The sequence below is a fragment of the Phoca vitulina genome, unplaced genomic scaffold (genome assembly GCF_004348235.1).
Source record: "Phoca vitulina isolate PV1807 unplaced genomic scaffold, GSC_HSeal_1.0 scaffold49, whole genome shotgun sequence".
Taxonomy (NCBI): domain Eukaryota; kingdom Metazoa; phylum Chordata; class Mammalia; order Carnivora; family Phocidae; genus Phoca; species Phoca vitulina.
Window position 1 is genome coordinate 4,719,126 of NW_022589752.1, and position 22,518 is coordinate 4,741,643.

The 22,518-nt window shown below is 37.9% G+C and overlaps 1 protein-coding gene across 6 annotated transcripts in view; it reads right to left on the bottom strand.

Annotated features, from left to right (window-relative positions):
• ITPR2 (inositol 1,4,5-trisphosphate receptor type 2) overlaps positions 1 to 22,518 on the bottom strand; it is a 493,497-nt gene that overhangs the window by 323,078 nt on the left and 147,901 nt on the right. For all 6 annotated transcript variants that reach the window (XM_032432655.1, XM_032432656.1, XM_032432658.1 and 3 more), the window contains 8 exons: positions 18,910 to 19,051; positions 16,265 to 16,426; positions 11,640 to 11,812; positions 10,175 to 10,294; positions 9,874 to 10,059; positions 8,276 to 8,527; positions 7,527 to 7,671; positions 5,815 to 5,965 (listed from right to left, as the gene is read on the bottom strand). In XM_032432655.1, coding sequence (XP_032288546.1) covers positions 5,815 to 5,965; positions 7,527 to 7,671; positions 8,276 to 8,527; positions 9,874 to 10,059; positions 10,175 to 10,294; positions 11,640 to 11,812; positions 16,265 to 16,426; positions 18,910 to 19,051 — 1,331 coding nt within the window. The remainder of the gene's footprint in view (positions 1 to 5,814; positions 5,966 to 7,526; positions 7,672 to 8,275; positions 8,528 to 9,873; positions 10,060 to 10,174; positions 10,295 to 11,639; positions 11,813 to 16,264; positions 16,427 to 18,909; positions 19,052 to 22,518) is intronic.

A 22,518-nucleotide genomic window follows, 5' to 3' on the forward strand; every position in this document is an offset into this window, starting at 1 on the left:
CGTCTCCATGTGAGTATGCCTGCATCATTTTCTGAACGGACCACCTCGAAGGCACAAAAATGAAAAGCTGCTTCTCAGCCTAGCAATTTCTACCAAGCATGCCACCTAAAGCCACAGTGATGGTGAGCAGTCACAGCCTGGCGGCTAGATTCAGACCCCCAGCCAACTCTAGAATGAGGACAACTCACCGGGACACAGAGTGGGCTGCACTGTTCCCAAGGACCCAGAAGAGGAAAACGTCTGGAATCGCCACTTTCCAAGCCAGCCATCCCCAGAACCTCAAACACTAATCACTGACATCTAAACCTACAGGATTTCCCAGAAACACAAATGAATGTTGCAGGTGCACACCCTCCTTAAGGCAGGCGCCACTGAGGCCTGCACAAAATGGAACTCCAGGAACTCTAAGCCCTTTCCTTCTGGACATTCCTCTTCTTCTGCTCCCATGGGTCTGACCTGCCAAACAGCTACCAAACACATTTCTCTGAACGTCCAACCCCAACTGTGCTGGAGCAGAATTAGTAAGTGGTAAGTAGATCACAAGGATAAAAAAAGACCGGGTTCGATTGCACAAAATTTTCCAGACACGGTATGAGAAAAGATTATTATCACTTACTTAAAGGAATTGGTTCATCTAGCAACAATGCTTACAAATTTACTTCCTATTTTTAAAAAATCGTGCTTTGCAAATGACTTCCAATTGAATAAGGTTTCATTAAAATAGGAAAATATAATCCAGATCACTTAAATATAAAAGAGCCAAGATGGGGCGCCTGGGTGGCTCAGTTGGTTAAGCGACTGCCTTCGGCTCAGGTCATGATCCTGGAGTCCCGGGATCGAGTCCCGCATCGGGCTCCCTGCTCAGCAGGGAGTCTGCTTCTCCCTCTGACCCTCCTCCCTCTCATGCTTTCTGTCTCTCATTCTCTCTCTCTCAAATAATAAAAAAAAAAAAAAAAAAAAGAGCCAAGATGATGATACACTGGGTATTGCAATGTGGCCACATTGCTACGGCTCCCATGAGTTGTCCTTTCAAATAACAGTTCTTTTTCCGCCCAGGTACTTTCTGTAATCTGGGATTTCCTCTCTGGCATCAACCTCTGTCTCATCCTGTACCACAGGAATTTTTCCCAGGCCTGAAAAGCCTGTCTCCACCTTTGGAGATTCCAGAAATGTGTTCTCTCTTGCTTCTTTTGTTAAGAATTTGGAGAGTCTAATAGAACCTTTGTTAGGAATTTATAGTCTAATAGAACTCAGCTATAATAACACACCTCCTAGGACAAAAGATAATGCTTTAAGTTTGAAGTGTCATCTTATATATAATAAATCATTTTCCTACTTGTCTAATTATTAAGTCATTAACTTTTTGTTTTGAAACACTTTCAAATTTATGGGAAGAGTTGCAAGAATAATACAAAGAACTACTATAATACCTTCTGCCCAGTTTTATGAGATTCACAAATTCGGCCGTATTTGCATCCTCTCTCTCTCTCTCTCTCTCTCTCTACATACATAAATATATATCTTTCCTGTACTATTTAAGAGTTAGCTCCACACATCCTGACCTTTTAACTCTCAATTCTTCACCTTGTATTTGGTAAAAACAAGGACATCCTCTTACATAACCACAGTACAATTATAAAATTCAAGAAATCTGATCTACTAGCACAATCGAATATACAATCCATATTCAAATTTCACCAACTGGGCCAATAATATCTTCTGTAGATGATACTCTCCCTGATCCAAAATCACATATCGTATCCAGTTGTCATGTCTCTTTAATCTCCTTTAATTTGGAACAGTTTTTTAGCCTTTATCTTTCATGACATGGACATTTGGAAAAGTTCAAGCCAGTTATTCCATAAAATATCCCACAATTTGTACTTGTCTCAAGATTCTTCACAATTAGCGGGAAATTCTGAATTTTTATCAGGGATACTTCCTAGGTGATGTTATGTCCTTCTCAGTGCATCACATCTAGAGGCACACGACATTGCTTTGCCCCCATTTCCTTTTATTTTAAGCTCTCTATTTTGTTTACTTAGCTTAAAAAATATCCATATTTAAGAGACTGAACCCGTACACTTTTTTAAAAAATTTATGAACCAAAATTCGAACCTCAGTTACAATTTTTCTAAAATATTAGCTCATTGGACTACCTCATGGTATGTACTGCACTGTCTCTGTGGTCTTCCCACACCTTTGTATATGAAGCTAAAGTAGAGTGTGTTGTTTCCTGCTTTGTCTTTGACTGATACACCACTTGAGTAGCACTTTCCATAGACCTCAACATCATTGTGGCTTTCCAGAAGCTGTGGATAACTAAGGCACCTCAACAGGCCCCAAACAGGGATGGCAAACGACAGCAGTCACTGGATGAAGAACATTAAGTTTACGTTATATGGGTCAATATTGTTAGCAACATGATACACCCAAGCTTCGTATCCTATAAAACTGTGATTTTATCTCTAGATTTTGCTGACAAATACAGATATGATAAATCCAGCTTTATGTCATCATCATTCCTCAATAAATTTGAAGGCTAGATAGAGAAAAAATATATATATATTAGCTTATTGGACTAATAAATAATCAAGTGGTACAAATGATAGGATAACTAATTTCTTATGCTTTAGCTCTTAGCAATGCTGCTAACTAACTAGTGCATCTTGGGCAAGTTAATTAATCTCCCTGAATATGCTTTTCTATATTTGCACATTCAAATAAAACTTTCTAAAAAGTTAATAATTAACACAAGTTAACATTAAATAAATGTTGAACATTAGTATAAGCAAAAATGATTCCTCGGGAAGGATTTCTAGAGGTGAGTGGAAGGAAGAAAGCCCAGCATAACAACATTTCTCAGAGGTATCTGTAATTCAATTACAATTGTTATCAAATCATGCTTAACAACAAACTATGTTTTCTCACAGTTTATATTATGTACCCAATCATAGGAATGTATAAAAATATAATTTACTCCCTGATTTGCAGATATCAAGGAAGGGATCTTGAAATTATGTCCTTAAATTCAAATTAATTTCAATACACCAAAAACTAGGATAACAGAATTCTTGGGAATTTACTCGTAAGGGGATAGGCACATTCTTTCAGATTCCAAAAATCTAGCCAAAATCCATAAACCCCTTTCCACCAATTAGGAAAATCTATTTCCCCAAATCAAGAGACACTGTTCTATTCAACATACCAGTCTCAAAAGGAAGAAACCTCTGAGTCTCGGTTCATGCAGTACATACATAGATATTTTCCATCGATACGTCATAAAGTTTCTTAGAGAATTATAATTGGCTCATAAAAACTATTATGAATCTATTTTAATACTGGAGTAAAAGCGTGGTGTTTCATATCTTAATAATGGAGTAAAATACAGTGTGTCATTGTTAAGCACAAATCACACTACATGGGAGGTAATCCACGTAAAACCACTTAGCACATAAAGTACTCAATGAATATTAGCTACGTAGAAAGTATATTTATATATGCTAACAAATAATTAAAATTACTAGCGTTACTTTTTGCTTGGCTTCCAAGATATCCCATTGTCCTGGGGTTCTTCTTTACTCACTAGCTGCTCCGTCCCAGTCTCTCGTGCTGACACTTCCTCTCATCTCATGGCTCAATGTTGGAGGGTCCCAGGATTCAATCTTTAGACCTCATTTCTCCCCAATCAACAAGTACTCCCTAAGTGATCTTATTCAGTTTGATATTTTGAATGTCTTCTATACACTAATTCTCACATTTATAATTTCTACCCTGACATTACCCTAAAGTTTCATTCATATATCCAGCTGTCAACATAACATCTCCACTTGGATGCCCAATAGGTATTTAAACCTAATGTGCCCAAACAGAAATCCTGATTTTCCCTCCAACCCCCTCATCCACCAGTCCTTCCTACCTTGATGATAGTACCACATTTACCCAAATGTTAATTCAAACCTGGGAATAATCTCTTACTTTCCCCATTCTCATTCCACATTCACGTCCTATCAGTTAAGACTGTAAAATTCCCAATTCATCCACTTCTCCCCTACTTTACCACTATTCTCCTAGTTCATCACCATCACCTGATTCCCCAAAAGCCTCCTAACTATGGTCTTCCTACCACTATGCCCACATCAGTATTCTCCATTCTCTACTCAGCAGCCAAAATTATCATATCGTATCAATCCCTTCTCACATCCTTCCAAAAGTTGAGCATCAAACTCAGAACAAAATTCAAATTCACAGGTCTGCAAGGCTTTACAATCCAGGGTTCTCCAACCTTCTCTCCTATTATTCTCCCCCCTCTCACTTTACCTCAGCCAAAATGGCCTTCGGGCTATTCCTCCTACATGTCAAGTTTATTCTGCCTCAGGGCTTCCTTGACACATGTAGGTCTCTGCTCAAATGTCAGAGGTTGTTCAATCTATTCTGTCCTCCTCCCCACTTACTCTACCACTCTCCATATTGTCCCACTTTATTTTTCTTCATAGCATTATTTGAATTTAGTGTATATTCATATGTTATTATCTGTCTCCCTCAGTAGGGAGAAGGGAGGGACTCTGCCTCTGTATTTATTAACTGTCTGTCCTCCTTGTGGCTAAGGACTTTAACTTCTCCATTCCCAGTGAGTAGAACAGTGTCTGGCATGCAATAGTAACTCAGTAAATTCTTGTTGAAAAAATTAAAAATGGTTCTCAAATTGTTGACAGAATGATTAAGAAATCCAGAGATGAATGGAGTCCATGAGAAAATATGAGAATTATAAATAACTTAAAAGAGTAAAAAATGTGTCTTATAGGGTAGACACGGACATGACAGAGAGAATGCAAACAAGATATTTGCAAATTTTTAGAGGAAAAGTAAGACTTTCCCTTAGGGTAAAATTCTGAAAGCAGACTGTGAGCACTGAGACCAATAGACCAATAGTGAAGACCAATTTCTAACTTTTAAAGAATGATTTGGTTCAGAGTAAACTGGAGATTATAAAAGCATCATACCAAGAAGCATCCTTAATATTGACATCTCAACTCTTGTGTACCCTCTGGGACTGTTAAGAAGAGCCTCTCACTGGTGAGATTCAGAAAACAGAAATAGGATAGACCACTGGCATGTCCCCTGCCATTTACCATTGTTGTTCTTGGCTTTTCCTTTGCTTTCATTCAGATATTGTTCATAGACTTTTATTTTTATAAAATTTTAAATTTATATAAAAGATACAAGAAGAGTACAAAACGCTTATATATCTTTTCATTTTTTTCTCCACTTGCTTTCATAGCACCTCCCCCTACACACCACAACTCTCTCTGAATATACACTACATATTACAGTTTTATCATGCTATGTCTTAGCACTCTGACTCAAAAGCCCATTCTCTTATCCACTTCACTATACTGCCTCTCACACTGGTTTTGCATTCACTGCTTCTCTGGTATGACCACTACTGTTCCAATTCTTTGCACTTTTCTGTGCCCTGCTATGAAGCATAGCCAGCATCTCACACATACCAGGATGATCACAAATATTAAGATGTTTTTATTTTTTAACACATAATACTTTCACTAATGGATTAGCCTTAACTATGGTTGCCAAAGTTGGAACTCATTGATCTATGAATTTTTCCTTCAAATTTTTAATTTAAAAACAGAGAAGAAAGTTTATAAATCCAGCCTATTATCACTTAGTCTTATTATAGAATCACTTCTCATTTGTACACATACATTAGCAGGTACATGTTAACAACAATTTCTCTGTAGATTTGTTTTTATCCCACCTTCAAAAAGATCATAATTTTTCTCAAAAAATTCTTACCTCCATCTTGAAATTTGCTTAATCTTTCAAAATATGATGACATGGGGGCCTGTACAATATCTAGGATAGCCAGAAGTGTTCTTGTTAGTCTTAACAATTCACTGAAACTATAAAATCCAAAGTATATAAGATTCCGAGCCAAGTGGACCACCTTAATAAGAAAAAGGGAAGGGGAGTGGGAAAGAAACAAAAAACATTAGAAACTGAAATTAATATTGATTTTTTTTTTTTAAGTAGGCTCCATGCCCAGCATGGAGCCCAGTGGGGGGATTGAACTCATGACTCTGAGATCGAGACTTGAGCTGAGATCACAAGTTGAACGCTTCACTGACTGAGTCACCCAGGTGCCCCTAAAATTAACATTGATTTTTTTATATTATCCAAATTAGTGAAGGTATTTCTAAACTTTCTAATTCTTAATACCTAGGAATTAAAATGTCTGAAAAAGTAATCCAAATAAGGCCAGTTTGCCATCTCTCTCAAAAGCCCAGATTACAAGATGAGGTGTCTGATCCACAGCCAGCAAGGAAGCCGAAAAGAGATTTTAGGTGTATCAAGGTGTTTAAAGAAATTTACATTAGATGATTTACTTAAGTAAATATTAACTTATTTAAGTCAGTAGGATATCACTTAATAAATGGTTACATTAATGAATTACTTTAATAAATGGATATTATACAGGAATTTGTCCAGAAATAATTTGTTCCCTATGCTGCTTTGTGGTCTTCTGGACACTATAAGACATTCTAGGACAGCCAGCTTCCAACATGGTCCCCAAAGTATGGTCTCTTTTCACACTGCGCCAAGGATGGTCCATGTGACAAACAGAATACAACAGAAGTAATAGCATGCCACTTCCAAGATTAGGTTAGAGAAGATTGCAAGTTCCATCTTGGGCTCTCTCTCTCTCTCTCTAGTGGCTTGCTCTGGGTACCATGCCATAAGGACACAGGCAGCCTGTGGAAAGGCCCACCTGGCAAAAAGATGAAGCCTCTGGTCAACAGCCAGCAAGGAGATATGGCCACCAAGATACACATGAGTGAGCTTAGCAGCAGGTCATCTAGCTGGAAATAACTGCAACCCCAGTCAACAGCTTGATTACAACTTCATGAGAATCCCTGAGCCAGAACCACCCAACCATGCATTTCCAGATTCCTGACCCATAGAAACTGTAAAATAATAAGTGCTTGTTGCTTTGGGCTAAGTTTGGAGGTAATCTCTTATACACCAGTAGATACCTAATACACCAGGTGTCAAGTAATGGCATCTTTTCTCTAGTTTTGTCACTGTATCCCCCAAATGATATTAAAATCAAAGGTATTCCAATTCAGTTTAATGAAGCTAAAAATTTCACTTCCATGGAGATCAGAGAAAAAAATGTATCCAAACAAATTACAATGTATGCAAATTGTCTTTGTTCATGAAATGCAATAAAACTTACACAGATAAATAAAAACCCCCAAAATCCAGGAAAACAGTAGGTAACCGGTAATCATAAATAGAATATTTTATATTAGACATCAGGTCTAATTAAAGCATCAAATCTATCTTTTAATCAATGGCAGAGAGAATCATACCTTTATCAACTTAACTATCCAGTTACCAAAACATCCTAAATATTAGAGGGGAAAAAAATCTTTGACGCTCAATATATCTAATTTTTGACAGGGAAAACTGAATAACCTCACAAATGAATTGTTTTTATAAAATACCTCAAATGTCAGTTTGTTTTTTTCTTTATCCCCAAAAGGAAATGGCTGATTTACAACTTCTTTCAAGTATTCTTCAACAAATTCCATTGTCAGCGCAAATTTCCTCTTCATATCATTTCTGGAAGAGTCTGTTATAGAATCATATCTAGAAAGAAAGAATATGATGCAAGTTAAATTGATTGAAATTATTCAAAAATAGGAGAATATATATACTTTAATCTCCCAGCTTCTTAAGTTTAGGTAACTTAGTTAACCTTTCAAGATGTTTCTACCATAATATTAGCACTTAAAAAAATTGTTACTCCTATTATAAATACAATTTCTGCTTATTGATTTCCAGAATGATGTTCCTATTATCAAGAGCTATTATTTTACTCTCCAAAAAGAGTATCTTATTTGTATTTGAAAGACTAAAAACCTGGGTTGGGGGGTAGGGGGTTAAATAGGTTGATGGTGAGGAAGGAGTGCACATGTCGTGATGAGCACAGGGTGATGTATGGAAGTGCTGAATCACTATATTGTATACCTGAAACTAATATAACACTGTATGTTAACTAACTGGCATTAAAATAAAAACTTGAAAAAATAATAAAAAAATAAAAGCAGTAAAAAAAAAAAAAAAAAAAGACTAACAACTTGAGTTAGAACACAGAAATGCCCTTCCATATATCTCACTTCAAAATTGAAGACATTTGATTTTGAGTTCATTTATGGAATTGAAAGTGCTCAGGAAATGTTTCCAAACATACTCATGAATTGTGATCTTTGTGGGAATTTCAGTCCAGAGCCTGGCATAGCGAACAGGCACCACAGACTCCTGGGGATCCCGGTCAACATGCATGTGGAGCATGAGGCGACAAAAAGACGCCCGGAGGTCAAATGGCAGGCTCTCATCCGACACACACCGCAGGATCAAATCCACCGAGAGCTGCGTAGAAATCTGGTTTATGGCCAGATACTGGCGATCCAAGCACATCCTTGCAAAGAGGTTTAGCTGGTACCTTAAAAATATGAAACATACTACATTATTTGTCTTCTCTTGATAAAGTTCTTTTTTTTTTAAAGATTTTATTTATTTATTCGACAGAGAGAGACACAGCGAGAGAGGGAACACAAGCAGGGGGAGTGGGAGACAGAGAAGCAGGCTTCCCGTGGAGCAGGGAGCCCGATGCGGGGCTCGATCCCAGGACCCTGGGATATGACCTGAGCCGAAGGCAGACGCTTAGCGGCTGAGCCACCCAGGCGCCCCTCTTAATAAAGTTCTTAAACAGTATCAGTCAGTATCTACTATCTACTCTTATACAACACCGAAATTCCCAAGTGTTCGTGACATTGGAGTCAAATTTTTTGGGTAGTGAGTGAAGTAATCAAATGACAGCAAATACATGAAATTGTCTCTATGTCTGTTCAAGTTACAATTTCTCTTACTTGTTCCAGTAACATGTTGTCTGGAGGAAAGTGTCATTGGGCTCTCCATTTTTGATTTCCTAGGATTACAAATACACTAAGCCTGAGGGCTATGGATAACAAACCGCTCAAACAAAACCATCTCTCGGTTTCCCATTCCCACTTAGCTCCGGCCCTAATATCTAGCTACACTCTAACTTCAGATCCACTCGGTTCCCAAACCAAATGTGACCCATCCAAATGGCATCAGTTACACTTGCATTCAACAGCCTCTGAGATCAAGAATTAGCCTTGGCTCTGTTGGGATACCTATAGAAACGAGGAACACGAGCCACGCTCGGCCTTTCTCAGATTCCTGTCATTTGGGCCCAACATTTCCCAAGGGCGTCTGTCAGAGGTTTCTATACCTTAAACTCAAAGACACCAGCTAGGTTCTTGCTCCCAGCATACTGACCACCGGCAACTACCATAGCAACTTCTGCTGCCAAGTGCCACCACCGAACTTTCATAACTATAGATAGCAGCTTCTCTCCTACCCTAGGTCACCACATATTCATAAGCACTATCTACACTCCTCCTGGCTAACTTTCTCCCGGGCCACCTCTGCAGCTGGATCAACACACCCAGCTCAGCTCCATCCCTCAAGTCCAACACCGTGGTCCCAACATGTCTCTCATCTAATACCAATCAATAACAGGAAAAAGCCCTCTGCTGCACACCAATTCCAAATTAGTGAAAAAGTCAGAAAATCGCAAGTTGTATAGGTAGAAAACACAGATGTTCACTTTTATTTTGAATATTTGAAATAATATTAAATATTTCAGCTACCTTAGTTTTGACAGGACTTTTTAAATTTCCTCTTCATAGATACCTGACTTTTAGAGGTTTCAGAGAATCTTCTCTCAATGAGTAAGTAAGATTGACAATTATGATTCTTTACCTGTAATAGGTAAGAACTTCCAAATCAGCTTTGGTGCCTTCTTTTGCTTCTTGAGCAAGGTGCCTGATAGCTTTGCCATGAGGTTCCTTGTTGCTGTCAATCCAATAGAGCCAAACTTCTTCATCATCAATGTCATCTGAAAGGATGGAGCTCTCCATGGGGTTGTCTACTTGCATTGAGACCAGCCTTGAAATAAATTATACATACAAAATCAATTAAGAAGCTAACTCACAAATACGACAGGAGCTACAATGCTTACAGATAATGAACAGAAGAAGATTCCTCCCCCATCTGGGCTTACTTAGTTTGAATGAGAATGTCTGCATTGCCTGGGCTCAGCATAAATTTACAGATGAGTTCTTGAGTTACAGGTATAGCAGTGGTATTAGATACACACAGATCTGATAAATAATCCAAAAACCTGGCAAGAGGAAAAAAAATAAATTGAACACTAAGAAAAGGCACTTCATACAATATCACAATAAAAATATCCTTGGGGATATAATGCAAGTAAGTTTTTAGATTTATTTCTAATACCTCCACGCAACATTTTTTAATATGTTGCTTATCTATTGCATCATTAGAAGCAAATTAAACATCCAATTATTTGTGTTTAATACAAACCTTGTTTCAAAAAAGGAGATAAGTTTGCTTCTATTTATTTGGTGATATTCCTCCCATAGCACTGTGACTTATTATGTTAGAAAATCATTTATCTGCCTTAAAATGAGACTATCCAAGAACAGATAACAAAACAAAAGCAGATGAAAGCTAATGTTGTACTGCGTAAAATAGGAAAACAGCACACAGTCAACGAAAGTGAGCATGGCCTAGTTGAGTCAAAGGCCCATTTCAACCTTCTAACATTCATTTGCTGTGCTAATTAGTAAAGAAAACTGTCAGTCTGCTTGACTTTTCTGTATTCATTTCTCCCAGATAAAGCAGCATGGTGCAATAGAAAGTAAATTTGATGGGATACCCCAATAGTAAGGAATATTACCATAATATTAGTAATAAGTAATTATGATATTATAGTAATATTCCTTACTATTGGGGTATTCTTGGACAAGTTGCTATCTAGGCTTCTGTTTTCTCATCTCTAAAAATGTGGATAATAATTTACAATAATATAATATATTGATAGCATAATAATAATATGCAACCAGCTTACCTCATGGAAATGCACAAGGGCTTAAATGAGACAATGTACATGAATAGATTTTGAAAAACTAGAAGTACTATAAAAACATAAATGATCAGAATGAAAGTCACTTATATTTAAATATGTCTATAAAAGGTTTTCATTTCCTGTGAGGTAATAACTCTATGATACATAATTATTGTAACAGCAAACCCAATATAGTTTTGTCCATGAAAGTTAGTGATATGAAAGAATTTCAACTTTTACGGGGCACCTGGGTGGCTCAGTCAGTTAAGGGTCCATCTCTTGATTTCGGCTCAGGTCACGATCTCAGGGTCATGGGATCAAACCCTGCATCGGGCTCCATCCTCAGCAGGGAGTCGGCTTGAGGTCTTTCTCTAACTCTCTCCCTCTGCCCCTCCCCCCCACTCACGCGATCTCTCTCTCTCTCTCTCTTTCTCACTCTTCTCACTCTCTCTCTCATTTAAATAAATAAATCTTAAAGAAAAAGAATTCCAACTTTTAAGACGTTCTAAAAATAAAGCAAAAAGCTTTTTTGCAAAAAAACAAAAAATAAAGCACAATATTCCCACTAGTAAAGAATACTACATGAACCACTTCAAACCTTGGCTCACGATTTCTCCTGAGTAAACTGACAAATGTTTCTATTTCTTTTGCTGTGATATGTTTCTCTAGTAGTTTTCTGTTGTTGTGCAACAAAGCTGTGATGGTATCTTCTGCCAAAATATCATAGCCAATCTGGGACTGCATGACACAGAAATTCTTAGCAATATATTCCTGCAAAGAAGAAAGACTGTCAGAATGTGCTGCCAAACAGCTTAGAAATAACAGGTTCTATTAGAGTCAGCAACATCGATTAATTTATTCATAACAGAAAAACTCAAATGCATTATCAAAAGAAAAGCAATAATCCTTCAAGAAATATGGCTTTTTGAGAAAGGAAATTAAAACATATGAGCATATGCCTAATTTAAATTATAATAGAAAATTATATACCTAGAAATATTTAATGTGGGTGCTTATACTCTGAAAGCATAAGTGGGAAAAACAAAAATAAACCTAGTTAAAATAACAATTTCTTTCAACATGGTAAATTTTACCAGCCTAACAGAGGCCCTTCTTCTAACTCACACTAAAAGTCATAACCACTGATTGTATCATAATTACAGAAAGAAAATGACTCTCTGAAATTTTGTTCATGAGGCATGAGAGCTATACAGTTGCAGGAAGACCTCAGGCTGACTTGGAGTGATTTCTTTTTTGTACATGTCCCAATCTATTAAATCTTCTCTTTAAAATAAAGATAAAATTCCATACCACTTTTTATCCTAAAAAGCTATCAAACAAGATAATATGATTAATCAATCACTTTATTGACCAGATCATTCATCCCATAAATACTTCTTGAAAGCCTACTACATTCCAGGCTGTTTGAGAGACTAGACATACGGTGGTAAACAAGATAGGTGAGTTCTCATGAAGCCTACCTCCCAGTGTGAAAAAAAGGCAGTAAATTAGATAATAAATATGATCCTTTTATATGTTAATAAGTGAAATGAAACAAAGGGATGGGGAAAGGTGGCAACTTCATATGGGGTAGACACTAAAGAAGTGATATTTGAGCTGGGATGAAAAAGAAGGGAATGATCAAAAGAAGGCAGCCATGAGGAGGAGAAAAATCTAGGTAGGCAGTGGAACCACACTCTTTGTGTTCTATAGACAAAGGTGGCCAGTGTAGCTACAGGGTAGTAAGTAAAAAGAAAACAAGAGCTGAAGTTGGAGAGGTATGTCCTTGCGAGCCAGGGTAAAGGACCAAAATGTTATTCTGAGAGCAAGAAAAAGCCACTGGGAGTTTCAATCATGCATGATTTAATCTGCTCCTCATTCTTCACACTGACTCTCCTATATTCCAAGCCACTATTGCTCATGTCCTGTATTTTGTGTACAAGCAAGAATCCCACACAACCATAGATAGACCTGGTAAGCTTAACTAACCCCTTCCACAATCCATAGTTCTCACTTCAACTTCTTGGGGATTCTCCTTGGGAATGTATCTCTGGTTCTATGATGGACAAACTTATTGATTAGAAAGTATTTTTTGCCTTAGGTAAAATATACTGGAACCTAGCTACTCCTTGAAAATGATACAGGTTGCACAAATCTAATTATATTCTAAGCAGTGATTTTGTGGCCTCTCAAAATGATACCTTTATATTAGGTATCCAGTTAAGTAAAGTAAATGTCTTCTGTTAGTGTATCACTTTAAAGACATGTATTGATTTATACTCTTTTATGACCATTGTAATCATACCCCAGTATAAGGCAAACCTCCAAGATGTTTGATAAATAGATCAAGATACTGATAAAAAATCAAATCAATTTAGAGGTTGTCACCAAATTCTATAAATAATAATAAGCAGACACTCAACCTTAAAGACTTGGGTTAGCACTAAATCACAAAAGAACTCCCTCTTAGGACTCTATACAATATAGATGAGGCTGAAGGAAAACAAGGTAATTATGCAAAAAGTAGAAAGTATTTCTACTTATATTTTAAAATTATGCTCTAAAAACATCAGAAAGCTACTCTATGCTTAACAAAAGCATTCCTGATTCAAAAGAAATGAGAAAAACGTTATTCAACCCTCACTGAGATTGAATTGGAGCATGCATGAGAACATAAGGGAAAACAAAATCTAACCCTCAGTGGATGCTGGTGATTCTTCTACTCTTTTGTCAGCTCAATTATCTATGCCTTGGGAAGACATCCCAAAAGAGAGAAAGAGTGCCCCCCACAGTCATATGCTCTAAAGAAACCCAAAAAGCAGGTCCCCTAAAGTGAATAATCATTTACCCGGAGTAGTGATGTGCCTGGGTCAGGTGAACTAAGAACAAAGAAGAGGAATAATTATAGGAGCTGAATGTGTGTGTGTGTGTGTGTGTGTGTGTGTGTCTGTGTGTGTGTGCGTGTGTTTCCACTTATCAGAAGGATGAATGTTTTCAGAGGAGAAATTGCACACACCTCAGCACACTAGGCACAGGAGTCCTCAGCTAAAACTAAAAGGAGTGAGAAAATTTGGGTGTGCCAGATGAAGAAAGGACATCAGTTAAGATGTGCTGCCCAGGGAATCTACCAAGGACTAGCTGAACAACCAAACCCAAGGAGATCAGGCACTGAAGCCAGGGCAGTGCTATAGAAAGGAGGGCCCTGGGACCCCTCCAGAGGCTGAGCACAATTAAGAACGGCATACAATGTGAGCCATGGGACTCAGAGCACCAGGTAAATTCTGTAGACCTGTTGGTTTTTTCAGTTGATTCAATCTCTCTAACATGGTACTGCTTGTGTGTGTGGAGTGGTGGCCTATCTAGCAAAGTAGTATTTCCAGACCCAAGAAGACAAATGAGGCTAGGTGGCATACACTGAGCAACCTCTAGCCCCCATCTCCACCTCAGACCCCCACAGAATAACATGAGCCTTAATATTGGGCGGCTGCTGGGACGTTGATTCTCCGAGTGCTTGAAGGTCCACCATTTAATGTCCTGGAACGTGATTTTTCTCCCATTTTAATGTAATGCGGGGAAGCTGGGGGAAAGAATTCCAATGGCAGTATTTCCAATTGCAAGGAAGGCTGTTTATAATAGGATTATATTCAAAAGTCTTTAAGGATTTGTTTATATTGTGCCCTTCCTCACTCTTTTGCTCCTTGCCATATTATTTATCTTCTAATGAGTCTGTTTTACATATTCTTTTTAGACTTTTTTTCAATCTTGAAATAGAATTTCAAAGCCAATATATTTTAACAGATTTTTCTTAAAGGGAATTCTTTTTTCTTGTCGAAAGACTTTCAAACTACTAAGAGGCACAGTGTGATGATTAAGAGTCTGGGTTTGAATCCCGGCTCCAGTGTTAGTTAGCACTGTGTAATCTTCGGCAAGTTATTTAACCTCTCTGTGCCTCAGTTCCTCATCTTAACTCAGTATTATCTGAGTTAAGTTATGAAAAGTGCTTAGAACTGAGGCTGGTAGGAAGTAAGCACTCAGTAAACACTACTGACTATTCCCAAATAAATGCCACTCTCTAGGCCTGACATCCTGGCCTATGTGGCTCAGCCCGACCTGCCTCAACTGCCCTCTCTCCCACTAAACTAATCAATGAAACTTACTGAGTCCACACTCTTCTCTCAAACTGGCTAAGAGAAACACAGGATGCTAATTTAGGATATGATAATTAGTTTTAAACAATTTTATATTAAACAAATGTATATTATTAAACACACTGCAAAATACTGTGTATTTTTAAGATAAAAATGAGATTTAAAAGAAATTTCACTTGCCATTGGCAACTTTTAGCTATAGCCCTAGGTTTCCTGTCCTCCACAGTTAGGACTATCTTGGGACAAAAGTGCCCTTTCTAGCATCCAGCACTCTCTTCATAGACCCTTCTTCACTGAAATTCCTGTTCCCATACAATTTATGAAAGTGAGTCTCGGGGAGCCTGGGTGGCTCAGTCGTTAAGCGTCTGCCTTCGGCTCAGGTCATGATCCCAGGGTCCTGGGATCAAGTCCCACATCGGGCTCCCTACTCAGCGGGAAGCCTGCTTCTCCCTCTCCCACTCCCCCCTGCTCTCTTGCTGCGTCTCTCTCTCTCTGTCAAATAAATAAATAAAATCTAAAAAAAAAAAAAAAAAGTCTCATCCTCCTCAAATGCTTCCCTCTCCAAGCACCCTCCTTGGGCTCCCCCAGACACACTGAGCTCTGTCTCTTCTGAATTCCCATAATGCTGCCTTTTCTCTCTCGTGTCCCCATTTTGCCTCTCCCTTATGTTTCAGATAGTACCTGCCGTATCTTCACCACCAGACAAGGAACTCTTTGGCCTACACGTGATGATGCAGAACCTCACATGTTCCTAGAAATATCAAGGAATATCTCCCTCCTCTTTATATAACACATCCAGCATGCCTCCTGCCTAGCAAAAGCTAATACCATGCACGAAGACCTCAGACATCTTCCCTCAAAGATTCTAATTGTACACGGAAGAATAAATACATATGTCAGCACAAAATACTTACAGGTCATTTTTGCATATTTCATTACAGAGTGGAAATTCCCATTCCTACTTTATGTATTTTAGAACAGTAACCAAAGAACCTTGCCCTTACTTGAAATGCTAAACAGAGGCAAAGATGTTTAACAAAAATGTTAAGCAGAGGCAAAGATGGTGGCCTCCAACCTGATTTTTCCGGTAGTCCTGCTGTGAATGTCTCAGCACACGGTAACACAGCCTCAGCATATATTTGTAGGGAGCGTATCTTTGGTCCCCCAGATCTTCAAGTCTCAGCATTGAGCCTTCTCCTGCCTTCTCCTTAAAGGGTGCTTTAAGAATCCCAAATACCTATCAGGGAAAAAAAACAACCACCTATTCTGATGAATGGAGGTGTATGTTTTACAAATAAGTACATTGACTCAAAAGCACTTTTGTAATATTTGAGTAGAATTCATATAAAGGAAAAAGGAGATTTAGAGTACAGAACCAACATATTAAGAAACAAAAAAATACCATTTAAAGGATTCACTAAATTGACAAAAACATTTAAATAAAATATTTAATTTTGTTTAGAAATTACATTTTATTAAAATAAGAAATATAGGGATGCCTGGGTGGCTCAGTCAGTTGGGCATCTGCCTTCGGCTCAGGTCATGATCTTAGGGTCGGCCCGCGTCAGGCTCCCTGTTCATCAAGGAGTCTGCTTCTCCCTCTCCCTCTGCTCCTCCCCCTGCTCATGCTCTCTCTTTCTCTCTCTCAAATAAATAAAATCTTTAAAAAAATAAAATAAAATAAAAAATATAAAGATGTCGGGTTGTACCAAATTACATGAACATATTCAAATGAACTAAAAATAGTTTCATTTCTGTAGGCTTTATAATTACTTCTACTGTGTTCCATAACTTTCTAAAATCAAAATAACATAAAGAAAATATTTACTTTTTATCTGAAATTGACATCAGAAAATCACCTCCAAGTACTGCTTCTAAACCTCTTTCGGAAAGAGTTCATTTATTGTTCTTGGTACATAAAGATGTCGCCAAATCAATGAATGTATCAGGATTCAAATAAATAAAGAGCAACATGGGCAACTGGTGGTACATAATGACTCACATTATACCAAGGTTAGCAGCTGGGAAATATTTAAAAAGCATTGAGGAATCTAAATCTTTTAGGCAGCAGGACAGCAGGTAAGGTCATCTAGGGATGAGCTGGTAAGATGAGTAAATTGTTTATGAAAGAGCACCTATACAAGGGCATGAGTATTAATACAAGAAAGCAAAATAGAAAGGAATCATCTTTTGTAGTTCCTGAAATACAAGACAAATTAACGTTACTTCAATAATTTTATATTCACTAAACCTTGAATTTTATATTTTATACTTTTATATTTATAATACTGAAAGATTAGACATATGTTGGTTGAAATAATATTAATAAATCATTCAAGGTCCTAAAAGTCCTTGAAATCAAATGTTTTATACAAAAGAATGCTAATGTCAGAAAAGCCTTTGTCTCATTAGATTTGCAACCTTTATTTTCTTTGAGAGAAATGTTGATTTTATATTTTCAGACAATCAGCTATAGAATATTAATTGGTAATATGTCTACTGTTCTCCTTTCCCAACTCCACAAGAACACGTATATTAATAACACGATTTTTTATTTTTTAAGTATCTTTCTTGAGTTCACAATTAATGCAGAAGACCATTACTTTGTACAGCAATTAACTGAATAAAAAAAACATATAAAGGTAGGCATGCCCATATGTGCATATTATCAGGAAGTGAATTAATTTACTGGTGTGCTATGAACAATTTCAGAAAGACATAGTATAGGTACAGCTCTAAACTTCCAGGAAAAAAACTAGAATATTATATAGAGCACTTGTGAGCTGATGAATAGACTGCCCTACTTTCCTAGGGAAGAGAGCGACAGAAGTAGGAAATAGATGGAGATGGCACTTCCCAAGTTATCCTGGAAATTCTACCTAGAAAATTATTCCAACACATTTTCTGGAGATAGTCTGACCCTGCAGGTTCTGTGAGAGATCTGCAGGAGGCCGTCTCTAAGATGGCCCCAGGGATCCCGGCCTCCTAGAATTCACACCCTTATGCAATCCTGTGTCCTTGAGTGTGGGCTGGATCTACTGACTCCCTTCTAATAGAACACAGGAGAACTAATGAGGTGTTACTTCTCAGATTAAGTTATAAAAGAGACTGTGGCTTCCATCTAGGTGCCCTCCCTTGTTCTCTCTTGGACCCCTCATTTCTAAGGAGAGAAGCTTCTGAGTCTTTTTTTTTTTTTTTTTTTTTAAAGATTTTATTTATTTGACAGAGAGAGACACAGAGAGAGAGGGAACACAAGCTGGGGGAGTGGGAGAGGAAGAAGCAGGCTTCCCGTGGAGCAGGGAGCCTGATGTGGGGCTCGATCCCAGGACCCTGGGATCATGACCTGAGCCGAAGGCAGACACTTAACGACTGAGCCACCCAGGCGCCCCGAGAAGCTTCTGAGTCTTGAGGCAGTCCTACTAAAGGCCCGGGGGGAGTGCGCTGGGAAGTGAATCATCTCCCATTCAAGCCTGAGATGACTGCAGCCCCAGCCAGCACCTTGACTGCAACCTTGTGTAAGACTTGGAGCAAGAACCACCCACCTGAGCCACTCCCAGATTCCTAATCCACAGAAACTGTGAGACAAGTTATCTGCTGTTTTCAGCCACAAAAGTCTTGGGGTAATTTGTTACACAGCAATAGTTAACTAACACAAGGACTTTCCTGATGCTATAATTCAAAAAAATTAAATATGCAAATGTAGTATATGAAAACATTCACCTGTGCCAGTATGTTTTGTTCCCTCATTAATTTTTGACGTTCTCGGTTTGGCTTAGTGATAACCACATCCAGAACTTCTTGTCCATTGTTAAGTACATCAGCCACAAAGAAGATGAGGTCTTCCAATAATTTGGTTACAAACCTGTCATAAAACGAAGAGGAAATTTTACTCTAATTTTAGAAAATGTTTTTTTTTAATAAACACTAAGGACTGAAATATTGGAACATAGAGAGTATTTTGTAATAGAAATTCTTTCATCAACAAAATATCTAATTCAGTTAACATTTACCTAAATCTTTACAAAGAACATGCCTTCTCCAGCTCCTCCAGCCCCCACTCCTGCCTCGAGTTTCTAATCAAGTATTTGCAAAGACAATTATGAAATAAAGCCACATGTGCCCCAAGAGGAGATGAGTTGATAGGCTAACACCACCAGATCCTTTTCTATGACTGAGCAGCAAAGAAGAGTATTTCTGCTTAAGGGAGAACAGCACAATTTCTAAATTTCTAAATTCAAATTATTTTTCTATTATTGGCTCAAACTACATTTCCTAATCCTTACCACACTTCTACATCTCCAATGAACAGAATAGGAAAAACCTAAATTATCTGTGAGCAGATTTAGTGCAAGCAATCAGCTGCTCTAAACTATTCTTAAGCTAGGGACACCTGAGTGGCTCAGTTTGGTTAAGGTTAAGCGACTGCCTTCGGCTCGGATCATGATCCCAGGGTCCTGGGATCGAGTCCCTCATCGGGCTCCTTGCTCAGCGGGAAGCCTGCTTCTCCCTCTGCCTGCCGCTCTTCCTGCTTGTGCTCGCTCTCTGTCAAATAAATAAAAATCTTAAAAAAAAAATTTATTTATTTATTTGACACAGAGAGAGAGAGAGGGAGAGAGGAAGCACAAGCAGGGGGGACGGCAGGCAGGGGAGAAGCAGGCTCCCCACTGAGCAAGGAGTCCAACATGGGGCTGGATCCGAGGACCCTGGGATCATGACCCAAGCCGAAGGCAGATGCTTAACCGAAGGAGTCACCCAGGCGCCCCAATAAATAAAATCTTAAAAAATTGTTTTAAATAATAAAAAAATGAACTGTTCTTGAACTATTACCTGATCTATAAAAATAGCATTCAAAAATCATACACTAACATTCACCTTTAACTCTACATTTTAGTTATTATTTTAACTATTACTTGAACTTCAGTGGCATTTAGAACCTGAAGTATCTTGAAAACCCTTCCTCCCTTAGCTATCTTCTTCCTCCTTCCTGTCTGCTCTTTATCATGTTCTATATGAATTTTTAAATTTGTTTTAATTTTTGAAAAATTTTGTCCAGCAAATATATATACATACATGTATCCATATAGCTCAGCACAATCATTCACTATTATTAGCATGATCAATCATGATCACATCAATAAGAAAATTACACTATAAGAGATTCAACATATCCAGAAAAGTGTAGAATGTATTCAGTTAGGGAACATTTTGATCTGTCTCCAGATTTTTTTTTTTTTAAAGAAAGCATCTTTCATAGGTTTATTGGTCCATTAAGTTAATTGAGGAAAAGAAACCTTTTAAATTTACAAGCTAATAGTTTATCAAGCAATACAAATTCTTTTGTTTACCTCAAAATGTAATACTTAATTTCATAGTAAACAATGGACAGAATTTTTTATACACAGATATATGAAAAAAAGTGGACAAAAACCTTGTGCCAGCATCAAAAATGCAACAAAAACTTCTTTCTTTTTACAATCTCTGGGTTCCATAACAAAGGAAAAAAAAAGTGACATTCTTTTTGAAGTTTGGTAGCTTCATGAAACAGACTGACCTGGAAATAAATCACTTTCTCATCTACACACCTTCTTGAGCACTTTTTTTTTTCCCACAGCTTTTGATTTGGCTTATTGGCAGCATGGAGAGAAGAGAAACACATTTACATGGAGGATCTGTCTCCAGATTTACCTCCTAAAAGAGAATGTAACTCTCTTGGAGCCAAGTGGACAAGCCCTAATCCAGAATTTAGCCACCTACAGCCAAATTTCAGCCTATTTCCAGGAATCATAAATTCCACTCCAACATTCCAGAGATTCTATGTTTTCTTGGGGTACCTATTTTAAATTTTAACCCAATCTGTGTCTTTTCGAAAATGTGCCTGTGTAGGATTCACTCAAATAACTTTTCGGGGCAACCACAGAAATGTCAACTATGATTCATGTGCATTGAAATGTGGTGTGAATTTCTTTTGAAATTGTGACTTAATATCTTCCAAGTCATTCTGGTATTCCTAAAAATAAAAATTATTTTGAGCTCAGGTTTCTTCAACCAATTGAAATGAAGTTGAACTTCAGTTGCTATCTGTTCAGTCTCTAAGTCCAGTTTGAGCATAAATACATGTATTTTCTTTTAAAATTATTAATATTCTTTTTCTCCTGTTTCAAGTTAAGTGTGTTCCGATGATTAGACATCTAAGAAAGCACAACTGTGGGACAACTACAAATCACTCTGCTTCAAAGTCTTCCAAATGCCCTGAAATGGGGGACAGTTACTGGAATGATGATCAAGACAATTAACAGTCTTAATGGAGGATCACTATACATTAGCCCTGCTTACACCACCTGGCTCCTCTGATTGGGCAATGGAAGGCAAGAAAACCAGTCTTGTCTCTTAACCTCTGAAACTGTTGAAACCCTTTTTCCCCCCCTTTTCACCTCAAGTACCCCATCTGTGGCAAAGCAACTGGGTTTTTTCAGTTTAGATCAAACTCCACTTCTATACTCAGAAGTGGTTTGGTCCTACTAATTCACTCAATCTTATTAATTTGCTTGTACTAAAACCTTTTTGTGAGACTTTGTCATATGCAGCAATGACAAATAAAATACATTTTTTAAAAGATATACCTAAGAAAATAAGACGCTTTGTGGATTAGGAACAAAATAAGAAAAACATGGCGATAAGCAAGGATACTGTTCAATCCTTGTAAGATAACTGGGACTGAAGGCACATGGTAGGGAACTAAGCTGAAGATATAAAAGCAGATATTAAAGCAGGGATTTTCCACCTCTTAAAAGAACCTTAAAACCTTGGTGGCCTCTTTTCAGCTCTGGCTATGCGGTGGTAGGAGGAAGAGAGGAAACTCAAGACAGGACTGGACCTCGCCACCTGCTGAGCCTCAAATTACCGTAAGACATGGACTCTTAGTCCTCAATTTCAGATCTGGCTTTGAACTAGCTGAGACGTGCCAAGTGGAGGCAACCATGAAACTGATAGAGGAGATAAGCAAATGTAGAGAACGGAAAAGCAAAAACCACCCACCTAAGAAGAGCCTGCATATTCAAATTCCAAAGCACATGATGAAAATGGACATGAAGCCAGACCCATCATATGTAAAAATCAAGAGGCCAGGGTGCCTGGGTGGTTCAGTCAGTTAAGTGTCCGACTCATGATTTTGGCTCAGGTCATGATCTCATGGGTCATGGACCGAGCCCCGTGTTGGGCTCTGTGCTCAGTGGGGAGTCTGCTTGAAGATTCTCTCCCTCAGCCCCTCTTCCAAATTGTGCTCTCTTGAGGGCTCTCTCTCTCAAATAAATAAATAAATCTTTTTAAAAA